The sequence below is a fragment of the Peromyscus californicus genome, unplaced genomic scaffold (assembly GCF_007827085.1).
Source record: "Peromyscus californicus insignis strain IS unplaced genomic scaffold, ASM782708v3 Scaffold_12__1_contigs__length_115047231, whole genome shotgun sequence".
NCBI lineage: Eukaryota > Metazoa > Chordata > Mammalia > Rodentia > Cricetidae > Peromyscus > Peromyscus californicus.
This window is the reverse complement of record NW_026294413.1, coordinates 44,248,356-44,274,975: the sequence shown is the minus strand read 5'-3', so window position 1 is coordinate 44,274,975 and position 26,620 is coordinate 44,248,356. Positions and strand designations below refer to the sequence as shown.

Here is a 26,620-nt window from a genome sequence, read left to right as displayed (position 1 = left end):
TCTTCAATCTTACAGTTTAATTTTGAATTCATTCATGTGTGTAAATAACTATAAACTCCAAAAACAAAGAAGTGCTAGCGTAGTGCTCTGGAGGCAGTGGGTGCTCTAGCTTTATGGAGAGAATGTTTTAACCAAATGACAGTTACACTTCATTAGACAGAGGAGACAGAAATGGGCATTTAGGTTAGAAGGAATAGATTCAACCACCAGCACCAACTTGTACAGTATTTTTTTTCCGAGAGAAAGATGTTTTTGTATGTGTGGTTAAAGTGTTAAGCTTCATGGTGAGTGGGGAATGAGGTTGAAAAGGTAGGTTGGTTTAGATTGTGGAAACTTTGAGAGGCATGCTGTGGAGTTTGTGTGGTTTGTTTTGTTTTTCCTCAGTAAATCACAGGGAGATACCTTTTGCTATGATTTGTCCTTCTTGTTTTTAGAGAATAAAGCATTTGTATAGAGGTCTAATGTGGTGAGATAGGAATTGAGTTTCAGAAGGTAGACATGGGGAGGGGAGGTAAGATAGACTGGTGTAGGAATCCCAGCCTAGGCTGCTTGATTTAGGGCAAAGAAAATAAAAGGCAGAGAGTTTATAGAAACAAGAAATTATTTGGTTTATAATACAAACCTGATTAAAGTCGATTTCATTTCCAGTAGATAATAATATATTTAGTTCCTCTGAAGATGACATTGTTGCTCCAATCACCCATGTGTCCGTCACATTAGATGGGATTCCTGAAGTGATGGAAAATCAGCAAGTGCAAGAGATAAATGTAGACTCCCCAGGAGCCTCATCCCCAGAACAACCTAAAAGAAAGAAAGGTGAGTGTCTACCTTACGTAGGTCACCAGTCAGTATTGATGGAGAATCCAAATATACTTTTTTTCTTTTTGGTTTTTTGAGACAGGGTTTCTTTGTGTAGTTTTGTTGCCTGTTCTGGATCTGGAGACCAGGCTAGCCTCAAACTCACAGATATCCACCTGGCTCTGCCTTCCGAGTGCTGGGATTAAAGGCGTGCACCACCACTGCCCGGCCCAAATATACTTTTTTCTGTTTTTTTTTTTTTTCTTGGTTTTTTTTTTGGTTTTTCGAGACAGGGTTTCTCTGTGTAGCTTTGCGCCTTTCCTGGAACTCGCTTTGGAGACCAGGGTGGCCTCGAACTCACAGAGATCCGCCTGGCTCTGCCTCCCGAGTGCTGGGATTAAAGGCGTGCGCCACCACCGCCCGGCTCCAAATATACTTTTTTATTAGAGGGTGTTTCTATACCAGTTAAGATATGTAAGAAAAAATGAGAACACAAAACAAATTGAGGTATTTCTTCATATTAGTCACTAAAAATCTTAGGTACTTAATTATTGATCTTTCTCACCCAAAGGAGATTTCCAACTCTTTGTTTTTTGTTGCATTTATTTATCTTCAAATATGTATGCTTGAGTGTGTGTGTGTGTGTGTGTGTGTGTGTGTGTGTGTGTGTGTGTGTGTGTGTACACATGCGTACATGCATGCGCGCATGTGAATGTTGATGCCCACAGGAGCCAGAGCTGGTTTTGAGCTGTCATATGGGTGCTGGGAAGAGAATCCCAGTCCTCTATAAGCAGCAAGTGCTCTTAACAGCTGAGCCATTTCTCCAGCCATCTGTTTTGAGAAATGCTCTCAACTATCCTGGACTGGCTTTGAACTCCCATGTAGCCAAGAATGACCCAGATCCTCCTTCCAAGTGCAAGGTTCACAGGTGTGTATCACCACTCCTCATGCCTTAGGGCAGTGGTTCTCAACCTTCCTAATGTTGTGACCCTTTAATGCACTTTCTCATGTTGTGATGATCCCAAACCATAAAATTATTTTCATTGCTACTTCAGAACTATAATTTTGCTACTGTTATGAATCATAATATAGATATCAGATGTGCAGGATATCTGATATGCAACCCCTGTGAAAGGATCTCGACCCACAGGTTGAGAGCTGCTGCCCTAGGGCATAGTTTGAAAACCTCCAGTCTACCAAAGATTCCATTACAGGGTGCCAACGGGAAAACACTGTAGAAAGTTGGAATTCTGTAGGCAGCTGAAGACAAAAATGGTAGATTATGTTAAAGGAGAAGCTTGAACTTTTCACAAATTGAGAGTGCCTTAGTTAGTTTTAATTGTCCACTTGACACAGCCTAAAGTCATCTGAGGGGAAAGCCTGGATTCAAGAATTTCCTAGATCAGATTTGTCTTTGGGCATGTCTGTGGGTCTTGATTACTAATTGTTGTTGGAGGCAAGGCAGCCAACTATGGGCAATACCATCCCTATGAGAGGTGATCTTGGCTGTTTAAGAAAGCTAAGTAAGCATGAACCTAAGCCAGTAAACAGTATTTCTCTACCATTCCTGCTTAAGTTCCTGCCCTGAGCTTTTTCAAAAGCAAGGTCCTGTCTTACAAAAAGAACTCCCTGCCCCAACCACTCCCCCACAAAAGAGGCATGCCCAATCACTCTGGCCTAGAATTCACAGAGAGCCACCTCCTTTTGACTCTACCTTCCAAGTGCTGGAATTCAAGGGTGTGCTACCACACACAGCTGTATGGCTAATTTTTTTAGCTCAAAGATTGTTGGTGTTAGGAATATTCTTAAAAAATGTAAGAGAAAGCACTAGTGTGATGATCTCAGGGAAAAACACAGCATTTGAAATTGGACTTCATTTTCTTTTTACAGGTGAGACAGAGTGACTTCTGGTTTCTTCCCCCCCCCCCCCCATCCCTGGTGTGCTGGGGATCAAACTTGGGGCTTGTGCACATTAGACGAGGACTCTGATGTTGGACTGTGTCTCTCGTCCTGAAGTATAATTTCATATAAGTCATTATTTGTGATTTAACCTACTTAACGCTCAACTTTTACTGAAGTTATTTTTCTTTTAGATAGCATTTTGAGATACCAGTTTGCTTGACCCATGTATAAAAGTTTGGAACTTGAAATTTTTGATAAACAACAAGATAGTGAAACTGCCCATTTTCATTCAATCTTGAGGGCAAATATTTATACAGAGCTATTCTGATTTCAGGAAGAAAAACAAAACCACCACGACCAGATTCCCCAGCCACTACACCAAATATATCGGTGAAAAAGAAAAATAAAGACGGGAAGGGTAAGTACTAAGATTTCTTTATCTACAGGTTCAGTGCCCTCTCCTCTCTTCCCATCTTCCCTGTGCTCCTTTCCTGCTCCTTGTTACACACACAACTAAAACCAAAAAGTGTGTGTGTGTGTGTGTGTGTGTGTGTGTGTGTGAGAGAGAGAGAGAGAGAGAGAGATACACATGTACCAAATGACTACCTTGGGTGTGTAAAACCTTGTGGTCCAGGCCGCTATTGAACTCCCTAGTAGCTGAGGGTGATCTTGAACTGCTAATCTTCTCCCACCTCCTAAGTGCTGGGATTACAGATGCCACACCACTGTAACCCCAAACCCAGCTCATCATTTTTCTTGTTAGAGCCAAGTAGAACATACTGTTGCCTGGTGCTTATAAGATACTGTCATCAATTTCTGTAAAGAGACTGGTAACAAAATTGCCTATGAAATTCATTTCAGTTTTTTTTTATTTGTCTATCAAAATATTCCATTAATGCATTCAGCAAAGTTTTACAGCAACTCAGCTAGTCCAGAGTTTCAGTTTGTAAATCCGTACTATGGTGTGTTGGACATCTAGTGTTTCTGCAATTCTTGCTCAAATTGAAGAATGCTATCATGGTTGATCTGCTGGTTCTGATATAAAGAGGACTATTGAAAGCTTTTTTTTAATTTTAATATACTTTTGATGTTTTCACTATGTGATTGTTTTTAAAGAGCAGACAGAAATTATCTCAGTGTTTCCCCTAGGTCATCATGAATCTAATTGACAAGATTGCCATTCATACATCACATATGTATGAACTTAGTAAGGTCTCTACTAGATCCTATGACTGTATTCACCAATACTGAGGGATTGCATCAGCTAATTGAATGATGTGATATTTCTTTGCGGGTAAAGACAGACCTAGTAAGACTTCTAGTCCTTTGGTTGGTTGGTTTGTGCTTTTAAAGGAAAATGTGTTCCTTTAAAGTAAACTGATTTTGTTTCAGGAAACACAATTTACCTTTGGGAGTTTTTACTGGCTCTGCTTCAGGACAAAGCTACCTGTCCTAAATACATCAAATGGACACAACGAGAAAAAGGCATTTTTAAACTGGTCGATTCTAAAGCAGTGTCTAGATTGTGGGGGAAGCACAAAAACAAACCTGATATGAACTATGAGACCATGGGAAGAGCACTCAGGTATGTGAGGGTTTTGTTATGTTAAATATGTCACTCCTAGGTATTGAAAAACAGGTAACTTTTTAAAAATTAAGGACTGTGATTATGTTTATGTTATTTGTTTTATAGTGCTGGGAATGAACCCAGTGCTTTGTGTATTCTAGACAAGCACTCTACTACTGAGCTCCATCCCCAGCCCATGAATTATATTTATGGAAGGAACCACGGTACTTACAGAAATCAGCATACATTTAAAGTTAAATCTTACTTCAACTGGGGAAAATACTGTTCTCATACAAATAATCATGCAAAACAGCAGGGTCTAGTCTGAAAGTCAGGAATCCAGATTCTGAAACTTTTGAGCAACAATTAAGAGGATTAAGCAATTTGGATTTGAGGGCATTTCCAAGTTTGGATGTTCAACTGGTAAGATCTGTGCAAATATTTAAAAATAATTCAAAACCAACTCCAAAACCTTGAAACACTATTGGTCCCAAGCATTTCAGAAAATAGATAACCCAACTTATGTTTTACTTATAAAGAGATCTGAAAATTTATAAAATGTTAATCTCAGATATCTGTTATTATAGTAGAATAATGAATACTTCAATATTGATATTAGATAGAAGAAATTTAAGCACATTTTTGTTTTGTTTTTCTATGACTGTGTCATTACTTATTCTACATGTTGTTTGAGAAAGACTTGAATTAGAAATGAGTAGAGGATATATGGTTTGTCGTCTTAACTTAGAACTTCCTTCTTCTATTCTTTTTCTTTTTCCTTTTTCTGAAACAGGGTTTCATTATGTAAACCATGCTGGCCTTGAACTCACAGAGACCCACCTGTCTCTACCTTAAGAATGCTGGATCAAAGGTGTACACCACCACACCTTGCTTACAACTACTTTATCTTTTATTAGCAGCTGCTGCTCCTCCTCCTCCTCCTCCTCCTCCTCCTCCTGCTCCTCCTCCTGCTCCTGCTCCTGCTCCTCTTCCTCTTCCCCTGTTTCCCCCTTCCCCTTCTCATTCTTCTAAGCAGAGTCAGAAGAAGGCACTGGATCCCTTGAAATTGGAGTTATAGACATTATGTGGGTGCTGGGTCTTCTTCAAGAACAATAAGTGCTCTTAACTGCTGAGCCATCTCTCCAGCCCCAAGGAAAGGTTTTAATAACCAACATTTGAGGGCAGAGAGAGGGAGAGAGCCGCTTAGGAAAAGGACATTATACACAAAAGACATAGGTGTGTGTTTACAAGAATCACTTAGGTTATTGATTTTATTAAAACCACTGACATTTGAATCACCAAATTTTGCACAATTGAGTTAAATTTAAATTTAAATTGTATGAATGCTGCTGGTAAGGTAGGGAATAGGGAAGGGGAGACAATGTCTTGAAGTGTGTAGTAAAGTTGATTATCCCAGAAAATTAGCAGCATGGAACAGGAAGGAAGAGAAGCGAAGCTCCAGTCATTCTCCACAGTTCCCTATTCAGAATTCTTCTTAGATTTGGCTGTTAATAAGGACTTGCATGTGTGTATATATGTGTTTGTGTGGGTGTGTGAATGGGTGCTTGTGGTGGAGGTCAGAGGTTTGGGTGTCTTCTTTGATTACTCTCCGTGTTGTATTATGGTACCAGGTCTCTTGTTGAACCTAGAACTCATTGACTGAGCTAGGCTGCCTGTCTCTCTGCCTCCTCAGCACTGGGGCTCTGCGCCACTGAGCCCAGCCCTTGCATGGGTGCTGAGGATGGAGTGCAGGATTTTATGCAAGCAGGCACTTTACTAAGTGATCTTTTCAGTCCCTCATAAGGATTTAATCTTGGTATGAGTTTGTACATATTTTGTATAAATGCCCTTCCTTTACAGATTTCCTCACTTTCTGCCTGGTGTGGTGAGGCACACCTTTCATCCCAGCACTCGGGAGGCAGAGGCAGGCAGATCTCTGTGAGTTCACGGCCAGCCTGGTCTACATAGTGAGTTACAGAATAGTCAAGGCTATGTACAGAGACCCTGTCTCAAAAACAAAACAAAACAAAATAATAAACTGCAGTAACAACAAATTTCTTTATTTTTAAACTTTAGCCCTAAAATTTTATGATTAGGAAAAAATGATTTTGTTGACTATGATTTTAATTTATATTTGATTCAGTAAGATTGATGAAATTGTCTGCTTTGACTAGGTACTATTACCAAAGAGGTATTCTTGCAAAAGTGGAAGGTCAGCGCTTGGTGTATCAGTTTAAAGAAATGCCAAAAGATCTCATATACATAGATGATGAGGATCCAAGTTCCAGCATAGAGTCTTCGGATTTCTCCTTATCTCCAACAACCACATCCAGTCGGAATCAAGCAAACCGATCAAGAGTATCTTCAAGTCCAGGAATAAAAGGAGGGGCCGCTACAATTCTGAAACCAGGGAATTCTAAAGCTACAAAACCCAAAGATCCTATGGAAGCTGGACAGCCATCAGAGGTTGTGAGGACAGTGCAGTCCTCCCAGGCTCCCTATCCTACCCAGCTCTTCCGGACTATTCATGTGGTACAGCCAGTACAAGCGGTTCCAGAAGGAGAAGCAACCATAACCAGCACCATGCAGGAAGAAACAGCAAATTCTTCCATTCAGAGTATTAGGTAAGGAACCGGTGACCGGTGCACATCACGGTGTGATGTTCTGAGCAGAGGCATTGTTTGTTAAGTGGGTCAGGATTCAGAAGATAGAATTCTTCGTCAATAGGTTGTTTCAGGAGCAAAATTATATCAGGTCTCTGATTCTATCAGCAGTTGTGTTTTTGTTTATTTTTAATTATGTGTGTCCCTGTGTGGGTTTTTGTGTACCTGACTGCAGATGCCTGTGAAGGCTTGAGATACTAGGTCCCTTGGAGCTGGAGTTATAGACAGTTGTGAGTTGCCCGATGTGGGTGTTGGGAATTTTATTCCAACAAGAGCGATCCATGCTCCTAACCACTAAATTATCTTTTTAGACCTTGTTTGTTTTTGAATCTCATGTAGCCCAGGATATCCTCAAACTCTTGCTATTTGACCTTCCTGATTCCCTCTCTCCCAAGTCTGTGTTTGCTGTTACTCTACCAATTTGTTTAGCATCATAGATCACAGTGTACCAAAACCTAGCATAAACTGTCATAACTGAGACATTTAAGATGCACTCACTGCCAAGAATAAGTGGCATCGCTTGGGAAGACCTGTTTTAGAATACGTCTGAAGCCCAAGTATGACGGTCAGGAGTCAGTTTCTCGTCTTCAGGTGTTAATGTGCCAGATGTTGCCAAGTCTCCTAGTCCAGTTTAATCAAATCAGACTTGAAAAAGGTGCTGAACATCCAATTGACCAAGAAAATCCTATCTCTAGATTGGTCTTCTGGAAAAATTTAGGACTGCTCTCATTTGATTTTAGAATAAGGCAAGAGATAATGGTCCAAAATTAAATGGAAATTTATAGTTCTTGTATTTTGTCTTAGTTAGGGTTACTACTGCTGTGATGAAACACCATGACCAAAAGCAAGTTGGGGAGGAAAGGGTTTATGTAAACCACAGGAATTGTTGTCAACATCTCAGGTTTTCCTTTAAATCAGTTTATAATGATACATTTTAGTTTTGATTTGGACTTCATGATAGTTCAATGACCAACAAAGTAAACTCCTGGTAAAGTGTTTCAGAATTGTCCCTGGTAAACTTTGAAGTCCATTTTCTTTAATATTTATCCAGGCACTAATAGTTTGTCTTAAGGTCTTTAAAATTATCCTTTAAAAATGTCTAAAGCTGTAGGTTTACTTTAAAAGCAAGGTAACATGGTAGGAAGAATGTGTGCCAAACCTTTCAGCCCACCAGCCTTGCCAATTATTAAATGTGCAGATCAATCGACTATTGGGAATATTTCCTCATCTATAAAATGAAAACAGTACTCTAAAAATGAGTACACGTGGTTGTGACATTAAATGACACTTCTTGACACCTGAGTCAATTTTCAACACAAACTAAATGTCACATAATAATAAGCCTCAGAAATTCTGATGAATCATAAATCAGCAATATGATAGCTCTTAGTTACAAGCAGCTTAGGAGTTTTAAAAAGTAGTTAACTTGAAGATAAAACTGATGTAACATAATTGGATACAACTGGTGATTTACTTATAAAGAAAAAAATGTTTGGAAATTGCTGTGGCTGCAGGAACTTCATGGTAGCTTATTCTTTAATAACTACATTTCTTTTGACATGGTATCTTGTGTCCCAGGATGGTCTCAAATTTGATATATATATATATATAGAAGGATGGCCTTGAACTTTTGGTCTCCCTGCCTCCTCCTCCTGAGCATTGAGATTGTAGGAGTCTGCCGCCTTGCCCAGTTTTTGTTTGGTTTTGAGACAAAGATGTGATATGTAGCTAAGGCAGGGTATACTATCCTCTTGCCTCAGCTTCCCACATGTTGTGATTTCAAGCCTGCACTATTATAATCTCCAAATGCTTTTTGTTTGGTTGGTTTTTGTTTCTTCAAGATAGGGTCTCTCCAGGTAGCCTTTGTTGTTCTGGATCTCGCTCTGTAGACCAGGTTGGCCTCAAACTCACAGAGATCTGCCTGCCTCTGCCTCCCGAGTGCTGGGATTAAAGGTGTGTGCCACCAATGCCTGGCTCCAAATGTTTTTTTTTTAAGTGAAAATTGCTCTAGAATTTGTTCAAATGAGTCAATATATTTATTTTGTAGGTATTATATAAGTTTCCCGAGAGATAGCAATCTTATAAAAAAAAAAAGCCCATTTTTAAAACCATTGCACAAAAGCATTGAAGACCTAGAGATAGCTTTAATTAGTAATATGCAAAATTTCCCAGTACACTGTGCCATACTGTAGAAGAAGATAAAGGCATGGGTGCAGGACACACTGAAGAACTAATCATATAATTGTATTGATGGGACAGGGCAATGTGTGGAGAGCACACACATTCATGTCAAAAAGTTGAAAATGAAAATAGTAAGTATTCATCTTTAGCTGAGGTTATTCAGGACTATATAAGTAGTATGTATTGTAATGGTTATGCACATAGGTTCTGAAGTCAGACTTGTTTACCTTAAGGAATCTGTCTACCTCTGCAACAAAGTACCTACATGTAAATGAGGATCATAGCATTTACAGGGTGGCAAGATTATATATATATATATACTTTTGTGATAACTAGACGACAAATGCTATTTTATCTATAAATTTATGTAAATGCTTGGTATGGGAAGGTCTCTGACTTTATTTTGAAAAGTGGTATCTGCCTGGGTATAGTAGTGGTGTTGCTGGTGGCCTTGTCTGGACCAGGTGTGTCCAGATTCTTGGTGTCTTAGCCAAAGAATTGAAAACACACACAGAGATGGCAAAGTAGCAAGAAGTTTTGCTTAAGGAGATAGTACATGAAATGCTGCAAGGGAGCAGTGGATTACTTGAGCTGTAGTGCCCCAGAACCGTAGCTCATGTTTAGGGCTTTCTTTTGGGTTCCAGGAAGAGGAGTTGGTTTCTAAGGGTTCTGTTTTGATTGATTGTCTAAGCCTTTGATTATTGTGCATGCTATGATACATTTTATTCTAATCATATGAGTGTCCCTTGTGTATAGACATAAGAAGGTAAGTAGGAAAAAGTTGATTGGGAGGATACAGTTTGCCTTACTGCAGATTTACCCAAAATGAGTTGCGATCAGACTAGGGACCCTGTTGCTCATGTCTGGATATATTCTGAGACACATTGGAATGGAAACTGACGACAAAACAGGAGTCACCAAAGGTTGCCAAGAGGGGCAACTTATTCCATTCTTTGAAATGAGGTATATGTGCGGCCTGATGCAGTTAGGGTCCCCAGGCTGCTAAGCTATCCCTGTGCTTGCCTGCTTCAGTGGTGCACAGCTACAGTCTCATCACTCAGGAGCTTGAGGCAGGAGGATCATAGTTTTGAGCCAGCTTGTGCTATATTATAGTAAGACCCTATCTGCAAACAAACAAAAAGAAATCTAGGGGTCAATGGAATGGCTCAGCGGGTAAAGGCATTTGCATCAGTGATCTCTGGGACTCATATGGTGGAGGGAGAGACCCGATGGATCCAGTTGTCTTCTGATATCTACAAGTGTGCCTTGTGGCATGTATGCATTCATAGACAAATACTCCTACACACACAACCTGTAAGTATATAGTTTTAAAAAATTTGGCCAGGTCAGGTATCTACTCAAACTGCTTTCCCCAAAGATACTCTGGTTCAGATGAGAAGAATAGGATAGGCACAGTGTATTTTGGAAAGCCCTGTGTCCTAAGGTTGTTTTTTTCAATTCACTTTGTTTGCCTAATACTGCCACACCTTTATTATGAGTCACACCCTCCCACCTATTAAATCTGTATTACTTAACTCTTGTCTCTTCTAGTTCTACCCTTCTAGAGAGCTGTTAAAGCTGGGCATGGTGGTACATGCCTGTACTCAGTATTCAGGAGAATCACTCAAAGTTTGAAGCCAGCCTGATCAGCATAGCAGGTTCTGGGCCAGCCAGAGCCACATAGCAAGACCTTGTTTCCAAAAGAAAGAAAATGAAAAAGCTGTTACTATCCTCCCATAGACTGCTGTTCACAATGTGACTTGGGTACCAATCTGAACAGGAGATTTACTATTCCACAGGGATGCTGGAGTCATCTTGTGCCTTCCCACTTCTTCTGAACTTCTAAGTTGCACTTGATCTTTGTCTTATCTTTTCATGTGACTGCTTATCTTTGCATATGTGACCAGTCACACATAACTAGCACAATAAAATCTTATATTTAATAACTTTCTAGTTGATACTTAGTATTGAGCCATTTGAAGTGTAACTTTCACAAAATAACTTGACCAAATTCAGAGAGAACAGTTGAACTCAAGATACAGTTTTCAACTGACTTATAATAACAATAATCATAACTATAAACTTTAAGTTGTGTGTGGTAGTATATGCCTGTAATCCCAGCACTTGGGTGGTAGAGGCAGGACCTGGAGATAATGACTAACCTAGGCTATAAGAGACTTAAGTCTCAAACAAACAAACAAAACCCTGTAATATAAGTGCAAACTTTTAAAATTATATTGAGTCATCACATCATTTATGAACCTTTTTATTTAATAATAAGGTTATCTCATTATTACTGCTAGTTCTATAAATTGGATTTTACATTAATATTTTTTCTGTTAAATTGTAGTTTTATGTTGGGTGGGGTGGCGTATGTCTATAATCCTGTGTACTGGTGGATGGGGTCAGGGCTGGTCTGGGCAGCATAGAAAGACCCTATATTGAAAAAATATCTGTGAAAATTACTTTGGCCTCTAAAATTGCTAAAATATATGTGTATTTTATTTTGCCAAAGCTTGGCTTTAACTTTGCTCTCTGTTCGCCTAGAACTCTTAGAAATTACAGTCATGATTTGTATGATGTAGATCTGATACCAATTATGAGCTATGAAAATCCTAGTATCTCTGTTAAAAAATAGATGTTCTGTTAAGATAGGATTTTGTTTTAAAGTTAATCAAGTGTTTTTTCTGTTATGTTAAAAAAAAAAGATTGAACACAATTATGTGAAGTTTGGCGTTTGTTAGGAGTGAGCATGGTGAATCAACAGACCTTTTAAATTCATACTTTTCTTTAGAGTGGCCTATGCATAAATGCCTTGCTTAGTGTGTTGATGCCTTTCCCACATGTGTTAACGTGGCAGTATTCACAGATTTTTCATTTGAGACAGGGTCTTTCTAAAGAGACAGCCCTGGGTGACCTGGAACTGCCTCTGCCTCCCGAGTGTGGTGATTATAGGGGTGTGCTGCTGCCACACCCAGCCTGTATAATGTTTAAAACAAGGTTTGGCATAATGTTAATCAATTATGCTGTGATTAAAAATAGGGGAAGTAGCAATGCGAATACTTTTAAGAATAACTTGTGAAGAAGTATTGAAGTTTTACAAGGTGTACCATGTGCTGATTGTCTCACTTCTGTTTGGTGATCTCCATAGGACGATACAGGCTTCAACCCAGGTTCCAGTGGTCGTGTCTCCTGGCAACCAGCAGTTGCATACAGTAACACTCCAGACAGTGCCACTCACCACGGTTATAGCCAGCACAGACCCGTCGTCAGGTGCCGGGTCCCAGAAATTTATTCTACAAGCCATTCCATCATCACAGCCCATGACTGTACTGAAAGAAAACGTCATGCTGCAGTCGCAGAAGCCGGGCTCTCCTCCTTCCATTGTCTTTAGCCCCAGCCATTTACAACAGGTCCTCACAAGCAATGTTCAGTCCATTTGCAACGGAGCTGTCAGTATGGATTCATCTCCGTCCTTCAGTGCTACTACACCTGTGGTGACCTTTTCTCCAAGTTCCCAGCTGGTTGCACACCCACCTGGCACTGTGATCACTTCTGTCATCAAAGCTCAGGAAACAAAAACTCTCAAACAAGAGGCAGAGGAAAAGTTTGAAGAGCATTTAAATGAAGACACTGAACAGCAGCCCTATGTGATGGTGGTGTCCAGTTCAAACGGGTTTCCCTCTCAGGTAGCCATCAAACAGAACGAACTGCTAGAGCCCAACTCTTTTTAATTAGCACACCAAAGGAATTATGGGTGGTTATTTTTTTAATTGAACTCTGTTTTTGGTTGTCTGAAAATAACCTGATTTTTTTCCTATGAAAAATCCACAGAAGTCCCTAATTTTATAATTGTGAAACATAGTTACTTTTGCCTTTTCTAGAGGAGAAGGAAAACCCAAGTGTTTCTCTTCTCTGTATGTTTCAGAACTCAGTTGTGAAGGAGCAGGAATTTTATATTATGAAGAAATTCTTCTTGAGATTTTTTTCAGTTGCTATATCATAAGTGTTTTTAAAGTTTCTTTTCTAACTTTACACTGTATTAGCTTCCTGAATTGTTTGTAAATACTACTTAAATGTAAGTCAACAGGAAATTTATATAGGAAGTATTTTCATTCCACTTGTATAATTTAAGTCTTGACTCAGATGCAAGAAACTTATTTTATACTGTTAAAATTATTATGATGTCACTTAGTTGACTGCACTGTTTAAATAACATTATAAATTGTAATGTAAGCCCAGTGTGTTGGCACATGTAATCCCAGCAGTTGGGAGGTGGACAAAGGGCAATCAGGAGTTCAAGGCCAGCCTTAGATATGTAGTGAGTTTGAAGCCAGCCTGGGCTACATGAAACCTTAAAAAAAAAATCCAAAAGAAAGCAACAACAAAATGAAGTGTGCCCATGATAATGTCTGAACCTGAGTGTCAGAGATATGATATTATAAAGGCAGCAGCCTGTGAGTGGCACCTCCACTAGCTAGGTGTGTGACCCTGGGCAGGCTGCTTCATCTGCTAGAGCCTTTGCCGTTCTGGTAAAAAGAAGGGATGCACTGGACTACACAAAAAGGCTCTCCAAGTTCCTGTCTTATCATAAATTTTATGATTTTTAATATCTGTACTTTAAAATTATTCAGAATATTACCAGATTATTTTCTAATGTAAATATAGGTGGAAAGAATACTGTATAAAAATGTTTTCCTCACAAAATTCTTATCAGCAAGATCTACCATAAATACTAAGTTCTTTGTTCATCAATCCTTGGACCAGCTGGCACTGTGGCTTATTAGAAACTTAAGTGCTGAGTGCTAAATGGCAGGCTGCTGTTCTGAGAGTCAGGGCTTCAAAGGGCCAAGAAAGCAACCTGAGTCCTGAGCTAATGTAGTGGAGTCAGTTGTTGTAAAAGCATAATTTTTATAATAACTATAAAAAGCAATGCTTTTTATTTCGATAAATTTTTTACTGTGGGTGAAGGGGGAAGGAAATTGCATACAAAGATAACATATATCCAAGTTTCTGAAGTAGAGTCTTAGATTACTTTTTCAACTGTAAATAATGTACATTTAATGTCACAAGAAATTGTTTTCTGCAAATTTTCTAGTATAGAAATTTTTGTAGAAGAGAAATCATTATGTTTAGAGGGCTAATATTGTATGTTTTCATATTACAAAATGAATTTGTATTTAAACAAAAATTTAAATTTTGGAATCCTCTAAGCATTTTTGTATCTTTAATTGTTTATTATTAAATCATGTAAAAGTTCTCAATATTTCTGTTTTCAAGCAAGTGTTTGTCTTTATTTCTTTTGCTTTTGGACACAAGGCCTCCTTGGGCCACACTGTGCTGCCCTGGAACTAGTGATCATTCTGCCTCCGACTCCTGAGTGCAGGCGCAGGCCACCACACCTGTCAAGTGTTCGTCTCACACTGTGCGCACGTCCATGTGCAGGCCTGAGCAGGAGCACAGAGGACAGGGCAACCTTGGGGAGTTGGTTCTTTTCTTCCACCAGGGGCTCCTGGGTCGAATTCAGGCCTGCGCAGTGTTTTTACCCACTGAGCCATCACACTGGCCCTGGGACATGTTTCTTAAAAGAATGCACACACACACACACACACACACACACACACACACACACACACACACACACAGTTACTAGTATTTACAGTGGTACCAGATGACCCGATGTTTCTGTGAGACTCCTGGTCAAAGTTGCAGGAGGCTCTCTTTCCTTCGGCTATGCCATAGGACAGTTTCTAGACATCACACATAGAACACCAGTGATGGAGTCCATTAATATTAAGGTGGTAGAGGAAGGAGCAGTTGAGCAAGAGAATGCGCTGACAACAAATCTACTTCCAAATAATGGCAATCATCCATTCGGTTATGACCTCTGTCCTCATGACCTAGGCGCCTCTTTTGCTGTTCAGGTTTTGTCAATTTGACAAAAAACTAGAGTCACTTGGGAAGAAGGACCCTCACCGGAGACAATGCCTCCATCAGCTTGATTGGTGTGGGAGGGCTCAGCCCTCCGTGGGTGGTGCCACCCCTAGGCAGGTGGTCCTGGGATGTACAGAGCACCAGTTGGTGAGGCAAGCCTTGTTAGATCTTTTATAAGGGTTTTCACATAGTAGGTGCGATGGCGCAACAACCTGTAATCCCAGTACTGTGGGGACATAGAGGCAGGAGGATCAGCAGTTCAGGGTCCTCCTCAGCTGTACGGTGAGTCTGAGGCCACTTTGTGTTAAATGAGACTCTGTCTTCAGAAAGCCAAAGAAAACAAACTTCTTGTGTGTGAGGCTGGGGCTCTAGGTATACTTTAGAAAATGGCCGCACGTGCAGGAGGACCCACAGACCCTGTGCTACTGCTCCCAGCTTTTACATGGTTCTGAGGATCTGAATTCAGGTCACCAGGCTTACAGGGCAAGCGGCTATTTTCACTGAACCGTTTCCTGAGCCCTGAAACAGGCATTCTTATTAGAAACTTGGTCAATTAATTGCTAAACTTGGAAAAAGAAAAAATTCAAGAAAACAATCTCTAATATGGTATACCCCTACTCTCTCAGGGGTAACTTACTAATTTTCACACATCAGCACCCATTTGTGTGTGTATGCTGGTCTTGGGGAGCAAACTCAGTTTTCCAGGTTTGTGTAACACATGCTTTTATGTGCTGAGCCACCTTACCAGACCCTAACCTAAACCTTTTAAATTGGGTTAGTAGAGTTTTTCACTGTACAGAAAGACAGCAGTTGATCTGTGCTACTATAACAAATATACGCAAGACTGGGTCATTTATTAGGTACAGTTTGAGAGTCTAGAAAATTCTAAATGAGTGTGCTGGCAGGTCTGGCACTTCTGTTTCCAAGAAGATGCCTTGAATTTTGAATAGAACAATAAAATTGCCGTTGAATTTAAGGGGGAAATGATCTTTTCAGTAAGTGTCATTAGATTAGTTCGTATGTGTATGGAGGAGAAAATGGACTTTTATTCCTATGTCATACTTTCATAAAAGTTGTCAAAGTATATGGACTGACTTAAATGTGGAGAGTGAACGATCTAAAAGAAAGATTTCCATAGCCTTTGAATAGGCAGTCTTACATATGACACAAAAGAACTAATTATAAGTTGTTAACATTAAACTTGTTTCAGATATTAAGAGAATGAGATGACAACTGGCACAAGGTATCTGCAACAAATGTATCCGAGAAATAATTCACATCCAACCATACAGACAACTGTAAACTGAAGAAAACCAACATTTGCTTTAAAGATGTTTATGCAAAAGACAGTTCTCATCTTTACCCATCTGCTCTTTTATAGTTTAGTGTCTGCTGGGTACACATAAACTTAGAACAACTTTCAACCAAAACATGCAAACTGAAACCCTCTACCTTCCCTTACAATCTGCTCAGCTTCAGTTTTTTAGTTCAACTGTATCTTCTCACCAATTAACTCCATCCAGAAACCTGCACCTCTTTCAGTTTAGCGGCCAGCTGGCGCTGTTCTGCCTCAGTCTCTCACACCTTCTTCTCCATTCTGACAACAGTGGATTCAGGTTCCTTTCTTTGACCTATTATCTATCAACACTTTTCCCCTCACAACATCCATTCACAATACAGATGGGATATGCCTACAGTTTGCAAACTTGTAACACTTTAATTAACTTCTTATTCCATACCTCTGTCTCTTGATGACCTGGCACATCCTTAATCCGTGTACCCTTCTGTTTCCTTGTATTTTCAAACGACCCCCCCACCTCCCAGTGCCTTATTGCAGCTGCATGGGTTGAGTGGTGGGTGGGGTTTTGTGTTTTGCTTTTTTTTTTTTTTTAACAGAAAGTGGAGTTGCCCAGGATAGACTGCCCAGCAGGCAAGCACGCTGAGGATTTTGGCCTGTATGGGGAAAGTGGGGACGATAAAAGTTTGACTTTTTTCAGTTAGAACTGAGAAAAGTGGGCGTTTAACAGTGAAGATAATGTAAGCAAAAGCTTGAACAGTAATTTCTTTTTGTTCATTGACTCTCATATTTCCAAACTGAGGTCTTCACATCAGGTTTAAGGAAGCCATCGACTTGTAAATACAATGACTTCCGGAGCATATTAACAGCTCTTGAATCAAGTTTGATCAGCAGTGTGGGTGCGGCGGATACTTTAGTTCTGTAACTTGCTCGGCTGAGCCTCACTCGCACGCCTTCCCTCGCAGGAAGCTTGCCGCCTCTAAGGACGGCGAGGGTGGGAGGGGAGGCCTGGCCGGTTCGTTAGAACACCAGGCACCGCTAAGACACTCGAGGCCAACTTTCATCCACTCGGTGCCTTCAAAACAGGCTTTTCTTGGTTTGGGAGGCCGAGCAGGAAGGAAGCCTGGGGTGTGGAGAGCTAGGGTCTGGCAGCGCCTCCGGAAAACCCCATTCTCCGCGCCGGTAAAGCGACTTCCGGCGAGCCAGCCCGTCGGAGGTCCCCGCTCCACCGCCGTGCGAACGGATGCGCCGCACCGGGCGCTGCAGCCGGAAAAGACCTGGCAGCCGCCAATGACGTCATGCCCAGCTCGGCCGCCCGCGGTCGCCATGATGAAAACCCGAGAAAACGGAGCTTAACGTGGCACACCGTTAACTGACCCGCGAACTCTCCCGACGGACCCCAGTCCCTTCCAGGGGGGGTTTGAGACACTCAGGTCCTGCAGGCCGTGGGGCAACCCCACGGGCGGGCGGCGGGGCGGCGGCCTCGTGGCCACGCCCCCGGGGCGGGGACTTGGCGCGCGTCACCGGTAGGGGCGGGGCCGGAGCGAGTTTCCTCCTCTTTCCCAGCGGGCCCCGCGCCCACCTGCCCGCCCTTCGCTTCCTTTTCCGCGGCCGCATGCTGCGCGGCTGCTGATTGGCTACCGAGGACGGAAGCTCTGTTGGTGTTTCTTCAGAAGTTTCCCCCTCCTGGGCGGCGGCAGAGCTGGTAACCAAGGTAGAAAACGCTCGGGCCGAAGCTTTAGTGGCTCTTAGGGATGGCGGCAGCTGCAGCAGGACCTGCAACGTCCCAGCGGTGCGTGTTTTTCTCCACCTTTGCTGTTTGTCTTACTGTTCTTTCCTTGGTTAGTGAGCCCTGCTGAAGTCGTTGTTTTCCTGGCAGGTTTTTCCAGAGCTTCTCAGATGCTCTGATCGACGAAGACCCCCAGGCGGCGTTAGAGGTGAGTGAGCTCATTTCTGCTCCATTCGCACTGGGACTGTTGGGTTCCTACAGACCCCGCGTCTTCCCAACATTACCTTCGTGGGACCAAAGCTACGATTTTCAGTGTGTCTCAGTTCGAATATTAAGATCCCGTGATCCATTTCTTTGTCCCCTAGTGACCCTTTTGCCACAGATCTTGCCCTTCCGCTCCCCAGACTTAGGCACCCCACAGCTCCTGGTAGGGACACTTCCCTCCGATTTATTTCTTGGACTCATAGTTGCCATCTGTGGTTGGCCTGAAACGACTTATTTTAATGGCGTTTATGATCAAGGAAAAGGCGAAAATACGGCTTAACGTACCATTTTTTAGCTTGATAGTTGTGGTTGCCCTTATATGTTAAATGTGCTGTTAAATGTCCTTTAGTTGACTAAGTTTACTAAAGAACATTTTCCCTCTTGTGCCTGAAACTTTACAGATGACTGTGCTTGTCCTTCACACAGTTATTTATAAAAACGCGTTTATATACCTAGGCTGGCCTCAAACTTTGGGTCCCCTGAGTGCTGGGGATGCACCACTAAGCCCTGCCTAAGTTTTTAATATTGTATGAATTGCTTTTGGGCTATTTCAGGTGAAGTCTAGAGCAAACTATCTTTGTATGGATGTTGCTTAGGAGCACTGGCTGGACTGGAGAGGGTCGCTAGCACATATCAAGTATGGTGGCCCAGGCCCTGTAAACCCAGTAGTCAGGAGGTGGATGCATGAGGGTCAGAAATTCAAGGTCATCCTCAGCGACCTAGTGAGTTGAGGCTGACCTTGGATTTGTGAAACCCAGCCTGACACTTCAGAGAATCACGCTGGAAGAAGGAAACATTTTTATAACCTGAGCGTTAGAGAAACCACTTTTCAAGAGGCTAGCAGACTAGTAGAGCTACACTGTTGCTTGAATGTTTCAAGCTTGGTTTTGAATTGTTAGGTCCATCGAGAGATCATCAGGTCAAACAGATAGTTACATTCCCTAACAGGGGAGTAGCAAACTGGGTGGTGGTGGTGCATGCCTTTGATCCCAGCATTTGGGAGGGAGAGGCAGGAAAGAGAGGTGTCTGTGAGTTCAAGGCCAGCCTAGGGTGTGAGTTCCAGTACAGTCAGGGCTGTGCAGAGAAAACCTATCTGGAAAAACAAAACCAAACAAACAAAGCATTAGTGACTTTGAGATTACAACTGGAAGCAAATGTTTTTTTGCCAAAGGAAATAAAGGCAAAATGGAGGATATGGGGAGGACTGAGAAAGGAGGAAATGAATAATTATTGAATGTTGATTGAGTGCTGGGTACAGATCTAGGCTGCCCCCAAAGCCCTAGGAATATTGGCAGATGCTGCTTCTTCCAGTGTATTTCATATAATACTCTATAACCCCAGTGGCTACCATGCATTCTGGACTTAATATATTCATTTTTTTCTGTTTGAATGAAAATGAGAGCAGTAAAGAAATCAAAATAGCTGCTCTGTGGATGAAAAGGGGAAAAGTTTATTCCAAACTGCCAGGGCAAAGCAGAGAGAGAGAGAGAGAGAGAGAGAGAGAGAGAGAGAGAGAGAGAGAGAGAGAGAGAGAGATCTCTTGGTTATATGGGAATGGGTACCTGGGAGGAAAGGAGCCTGTGAGCTGGGTTGGGGGAGCCTAGACATGCTAATAGGCACCGCAGTTGTATGTTAATGGAAGAGTTATCTGTCCCTTTTGCCAGAGATGAGAATGACTCCTTTTAGCAAGTAGGGACTATCTTCAAGCCTCTGAGGGAATGCTAGCTTTTGTCTAAATGCCAGACTGTGGGGAAAGGAAGCTGACACTGTTTCTGGTCAATTTTTGTTTTACTGTGTTAATGATAGGGTAGCCAGAATGACAGTTTTAAAATATAAGTTGGATCATGTCACTTTTCTACTAAAACTTTCCATGACCTTCCCTTACACTGAAGGTCCAAACTCCTTATAATGGCCTGCAGGGTCTCTGGTGAGGTGGCCATCTTGGAGCTTCTTTTTTCTCTATAGAGCTACATTGTTGCAAGTGCTTCTAGCTAAGTTTACTTTTTCCCCAAATATACTTGACCTATATTTCATTTTATTTGGGAATACTTATTTCTTTAGATTTCACCTGAAGTGAACGCTGCTCAGAGGAACTAGCTTTTCTGTGTAAATCTAAATCAGCCATGAAAGTAGTCGTGAGACAGCAGGAGTTTGTGTATCTTGATTATTTCTGTGTTCTCAGTGTAACACTTGGTACTTAGGATGGGCAAGCTCTCTTGCATGGTGCTTGCAACACTTGCTGATGGCATTAGCTATATTTTACTCAGTAGGGAGTTGAAGTAAAGAGTAAAAAGGTTAACTTGCTCAAAGCCAAAAAGCTTAGAAACAACAGGTATCTGGTTTCGAGGGATCAAGGTCATCTGCTGGAAGGGAGGGGACTGGAGATATGTGATATACCAACTAGTAGCTGACTTGGAAGTAGCTTTGTTGAGAACACAGCTGAGATTGATAAACATGTAGTGGTAATCAGTTCTGATGTTTTTCTCTCCAGCCGTGCTAAATGGTTTTAAATGGATTGATGTTCTTTTTTCTGTGCTTAGAAGTTAGCTAGGTGACTGGGGAAAGAGGAGGAACCAGATTGAGACATAACAGAGGTTCTTTGAACCTTAAGTAGCATTTTAAAAGGGCTTAAAATTTTAAATACTTGAAAATTTACTAAGAGCTAGTCTTAATTAAAAAAAATTTTTTTGGGAGGGCCTTGCTGGAGTTTGAACCCAGGTCCTCATGCATGCTAAGTGCGTGTTCTACCACTAAGCCTCCTCCTACAGCCCCAGTTTCAAAGTCTTATTTGTTTATTGAGGCAGGGTTTCGCATATCCCAGGCTAGCTTCAACTCGTGTGTAGCTGAGGATGACCTTGAACTTCTGACTCCCATGCATCCTGGAATTACAGGCCTGTATCACCTTATCCAGTTTTATGTTGTGTTAGGGATCAAAATCAGGGCTTCATGTATGCTAGGCAAGCAGTCTACCAACTGAGCTACATCCCCAACCCATCCAAAATCTTAATTTTAATGCCTTACATACCCCCTCCCCATTATTGTGCTGGTTAGTGGGATACTTCTCACTGTGGTTTTTACTTGCTTGTTTCTTTTTCTTTGTGGTTATGGGATTAATGCTATTCAAGTGCTCTACTACTGAACCCACATAACTCAACTTTCGGCAAGTGTATTTTTGGACATGCTTACAATATTTTTGCTTAGGTCTGCACTAATTAATAGCCTTTTGCTGCTGTGATTCAAGTGTTGGCACTGAAGACATGGCCTCTTCAGGTGTTTCTCTTCACTACCATGCTTCTCTAAACTTTTCAAAGATAGTGGTGCTCTAAAAGCATGCCATAAGATAGATATAGTTAAGACCACAGATCATTATCTTGTTTCAGGCTTTATTATAATTTGTTTATTTAAAAAACAGGTTTTATCCACTTGTAAATTTTTCATTGTTTTTTGTTTGTTTGTATGCTTGTTCTGGAAATTTCATTTTAGTATCAGCCTTACCAAGTCAGCTGCATGTTTTATGAAACTGAACTGTTACCACTAAAACTTGTTTTCCTTAACTAACAACTGATTAGTGGGTTTAAAAGTCATTTACAAGGGTGGTTTGAATACTGAAGCTTTTACTTGACTTTTTAAGAAGCGGACTATTTAAACTCTGTGGCTCATGCTTGTAATCTTAGCATGAAAGAGGACTGAAGGGAGGGGCTGCAAGTTAGGTTACTACATACGTAGTTACATAGTAGCAACTTCTCTTAAGGGGGTGTGTGTGTTTTGTTTTGTTTGTTTGTTTGTTTCCCCCAGACATTTTCTTGAGTAACAGCCCTGGCTGTCCTGGAAGTCTTTGTAGACCAGGCTGGCCTTACATTCAGAGATCTACCTGCCTCTGCCTCTGGAGTGCTGGAATTAAAGGCGTGTGCCATCACACTCAGGAGTGTGTGTGTGTGTGTGTGTGTGTTTTAATTTTAGAGAAGTGTGTTTTAATACAGAGAAGCCCAGGTTGACCCTGAACTCATTATATAGTTAAGGATGATTTTGAACTAAAGATCCTCCTGCCTCTGCTTTTCTAGTGTTGGGATTATATCCTTACAGTCATATACTACCATGCCTGTTTTTATGTAATGTTGGGGATTAAAAGAGGCTTCTGTCATAGAGACTCACAACTGGACAATCTGCAGAGTGTGAGACTCGAGCATTCAGTCCTAAGTGAGATATCTTTATCACTCCTTTCTGAAAGGCTCAGGATAGGGATCTAAAGGAAAAGGATGCCAAAAGATAGGCCAGAGGTGATGACTCCAGGGAAACCGTGCCTTCCGGACACAGCACGTAAGAACTCAGACTGAAGCAGCATGCACAAGATGTACAGGGTAAAGTCCGATGAGGTCCTAGCACTGAGAAGGGGGGGGGTAGACGTGGGGTCCCACCCCTAACCAAGAAACTGTTTGCCACTGATACCTGCTGGCAAAGGGAGAATCAGTTTTCTTCAGTGTTTCATCACTGCATATACCAACTACACTGTCGGGCAAGCTCCATGCCCAGGAGTAATCTGTCAGTTAATACAAAGTGAACTTCATGCTTTTTGTGTTTTAGAGAACAGAAAGTTGATGGGTAGGGAGATGGAAGGGTCTAGCAAGAGTTGTCGGAGGGTGAAAACTTGAACAAGTATATGAAAAAAGTTTTCTTAAGAGGGGACAAAAAAGAGTAAAAGGGTTTTGTATTCAGTAGAGAAACACTGCCTACTGAGCCACATTTATAGAAAAAAAGTCGACATTAAAAATATTTTCCCTTCAACCTGCTGTCTGGTTTATGTCTTATATGTTTTAAAAATACTTTTTGAATTTGATCTTGACATCAATATTATCTGTGATAACTTTTTTGGTCATAATATCCCCCCCCCCCCATTGACTTTTTGAGACAAGGTCTCTATGTAAGCCCTGGCTGTCTTGGAATTCTCTATAGAGCAGGCTGGTGTGGAGCTCAGAGATACCTACCTCTGCCTCTGTACTGGGATTAAAGGCATGTGCCACTATACCCAGCTCATTTGCTATTTTCAAAATTGTTTCAAAAATTAGGTATAAGATTTTCTTTCTTTTTCTTTCTTTCTTTTTTTTTTGTTTTGTTTGTTTTTTCAAGACAGGGTTAATAGTCCTGGCTGTCCTGGACTCACTTTGTAGACCAGGCTGGCCTCCAACTCACTGAGCTCCACCTGCCTCTGCCTCCCAAGTGCTGAGATTAAAGACATATACCATCACTGCCCAGCACAAGAGTTCCTTAACTTAGGGATTTCAGAAAAAACAGTGAGGTGGTGAGAGACGCTTCTGTTTTGTGTCAGTTCTACTCTGGGATTTGACAGGCCTGGATTTGAATCTAGTCTCTGGTACAGTTTTGTCACTAAAGAAGTAAGAGAATGAATTTTCTGTGTCCCTCTGGAAAGAGAACACTCTCTAGTTCATTGGTTCTCAGCCTTCCCAATGATGGGACCCTTTAATATAGTTCCTCATGTTGTGGTGACCCCCAAGCATAAAATCTTTTTTATTGCTACTTCATAACTGTAGTTTTGCTGTTGTTATGAATTGTGATGTAAATACCTGCTTTCCGATGGTGACCCTTGTGAAAGAGTCATTTGACCCCCCAGGGGGTTGTGACCCACAGGTTGAGAACTGCTGTTCTAGTCAGATGAAGCAATAGATTTGAGGGGCACCTAGTCAATTATTGTGGTTGGACATGAGCTGAGGGGAGAGTAATACAGTGCTAGAGATGTGGGGATGTAGGGAGTCCTGCCAAGAAGAACGTTTTAGAAGGACCTAGACTTTTGCTTGGCATCAGTTGGAAAGCTTTGTGCAGAGACACAGTAAAGGGTTTGATGTTAGTGGTTGGATTAGATACTTTCAGTGCTTTTGAAGTTGTTGATTATAGGTATATTTTGGTGGTTTTCTTGTTGTTGTTGTTTTGTTTAATCTTTTTTCAGACAAGGTCTCATATAAACCAAGCTGGTCTGGAACTTGCTGTGTAGCTGAGGAGGACTTTGAACTCCCAAATGTGCCTCTGCCTCATCAGTGCTGGGACAACAGGCATATGCCACCACATCCAGTTTTGTAGGTGCCAAGGGTTGAATCCCAAGACTTGGTGCTGAACAAGTACTCTGCCAGTCAGGCTACCACCCATCCTGGTTTTAGGTCTGTTTTGATTCCTGGTATACATTGGTTTTGGGAATCAGTAGATTTGAAAAAAAAAGCCACTGGTGAGTGGCTATTTAAATACATCTTTTATAAAAACTAGTGTGTGGGTGCATTGAACAGAGAATCAGTCTTTTTGTCTGCACTTGGCATTGACCTTATTGCCATGTGATGTTTTCTTGCATTGTTAATGGTCCAACTACTGTGTGACTACTGTGACTACCCAGGGCAGTGAAAATTTTCATCTCTCTAATGCTAACTCTTAATCAGTTATCCTGGGATTTTATCTGGGCTTTGAGCAGAATGTTGTAATCTATTTTGGTTTTCTGGAATTGATAGGGAAGGCCAGTCAGATGTATATTTAACTCATTCTGTTAACCTCCATGAACTCTAAATTTAACTTCTAAGGGTTTTTTGTTTGTTGGTTTGTTTTGTTTTTAATTTTCTCTGTTTCCATTTGTGTGTGTGTGTGTGTGTGTGTGTTTTCCTGAGACAGGGTTTCTCTGTGTAACATCCCTCGCTGTCCTGGAACTTACTCTGTAGACCAGGCTAGCCTCAGACTCACAGAGATCCACCTGCCTCTGCCTCTCCAGTGCTGAGATTAAAGGTGTGCATTACCACCGCCTTGCTTTGTTTTTTTTTTTTTTAAAGTTGGATAGCTTTACATTTTCTAGGCACCTTAAGTTCTACATGGTATTTGGGCTTTCTTCAAATGAGGAGGAATTCTGAACTGGTCCATTTATATCAGCTGAGCTTTTGGAATAAATGAGATGATAATAATTGCCGTTTATTGAGATCTTAATGTGGGAAATAGTGATCCTTTTACAATGACAAGCTCTAAGTTTGTTTCCTTCTTATTTTTCTCTAAATAGCTTGTGTTCACAGGTTATTTGATTTTAAGTTATGCTTTAATTAGAATCTGTTGACTTTACACATTATTTACTGACCTTCCACGTGTTTGTATTTGTAGGAGCTGACTAAGGCTTTGGAACAGAATCCAGATGATGCACAGTATTACTGTCAGAGAGCTTATTGTCACATTCTTCTTGGGAAATATCGTGGTAATGTTTCTTACAAACTATTTTGTAGTTTACTTACAAATTTGTCCAAGTTAGAATGTTGGAATGGAGTCTCTGTGGACGTGTCACTGTGTGCCTGTGCTCACACTTGCGTATGTGTGTGGAAGCCAGAGGATAACCTTGGGTGCACTCAGGAATGCTGTCCATCTCTTTGAAGACAGGATGTTTCATTGGCCTGGAGCTCACCAATTAGGCTAGACTGCTAGCCAGTGAGCCTCCAAGGTTTATAAGTGACCACACCTGGAGTTCTTTTGTGGGGTGCTGCTGTGGATTGAATTTAGGTCTTTGTGTTTGCAAATAAAGGCTTTCCTTGCTGAGCCATCTCCTCAGCACCATCTTTGAGGATTTTTAACATGGTTTTTCGTGGGAGAAACCTGCTGAGTAACATTGATTAACAGTTATGCATATCTTTTCTTCAGTGGGCAGAGAATTTATAGAGATGTCATTCATTGTGACTATTCACTGGTGTATACTACACTATTTATTCCTTGTGTTAGCAATTTTTAATAAAATATATTTCTGAGTTGTGTGACTTTAATATATTGAGTGTGTATGTGAGTGGGGCAAGAATTCAGTGCCTTGAGTTACGTAAATATTGTTAATGAGAAAAAGAGATGAGCTTTGGGACACAGCTTCATTTACTGATGACAGATGAGCTTTAAGGAAAAAAGCTAAAGGGGGCTGGAAAGAAGCCTCAGCAGTTAAAAGCTCTTTACAACTGTTGGTAACTCCAGCTCCAGTGGCTCTGATACCCTCGGCCCTGCACTCTAGTGGACAGACAGGCATACACACAATTTCATAATACATTTTTTTTTTTAAAGAGGGAAGCTAAATATAAGACCACAAGGAAGATATGAAAGTAATACATAGCTGAAAGTTTTCCTGTGTCCCACCCGGTCCACAGCCACTCAGACCCAAGTAAATACACAGAGGTTTATATTATTTTTAAACTATGGCCATGGCAGGCTTCTCGCTAGCTAGCGAGATTTTAAAGTAACCCATTTCTATAAATCCATACTTTGCCACATGACTTGTGGCT

General features: G+C 41.1%; 2 protein-coding genes across 8 annotated transcripts in view; both read left to right on the top strand.

The window, feature by feature from the left end:
* Positions 1-14,377, top strand: part of Elf1 (E74 like ETS transcription factor 1) — a 60,408-nt gene extending 46,031 nt beyond the window's left edge. For 3 of the 7 annotated variants that reach the window (XM_052732641.1, XM_052732636.1, XM_052732643.1), the window contains 5 exons: positions 649-816; positions 3,035-3,118; positions 4,093-4,285; positions 6,442-6,891; positions 12,263-14,377. In XM_052732641.1, the coding sequence (XP_052588601.1) occupies positions 649-816; positions 3,035-3,118; positions 4,093-4,285; positions 6,442-6,891; positions 12,263-12,845 (1,478 nt within the window). In that variant the 3' untranslated portion in view covers positions 12,846-14,377. The remainder of the gene's footprint in view (positions 1-648; positions 817-3,034; positions 3,119-4,092; positions 4,286-6,441; positions 6,892-12,262) is intronic. The other 4 variants (XM_052732644.1, XM_052732640.1, XM_052732642.1 and 1 more) reach the window with 2 other exon arrangements.
* A 3,514-nt stretch (positions 14,378-17,891) lies between these two features.
* Sugt1 (SGT1 homolog, MIS12 kinetochore complex assembly cochaperone) overlaps positions 17,892-26,620 on the top strand; it is a 43,731-nt gene continuing 35,002 nt past the window's right edge. The window contains exons 1-3 of the mRNA XM_052732651.1: positions 17,892-18,134; positions 18,222-18,279; positions 25,473-25,563. Of these exons, the coding sequence (XP_052588611.1) occupies positions 18,097-18,134; positions 18,222-18,279; positions 25,473-25,563 (187 nt within the window). The 5' untranslated portion in view covers positions 17,892-18,096. The remainder of the gene's footprint in view (positions 18,135-18,221; positions 18,280-25,472; positions 25,564-26,620) is intronic.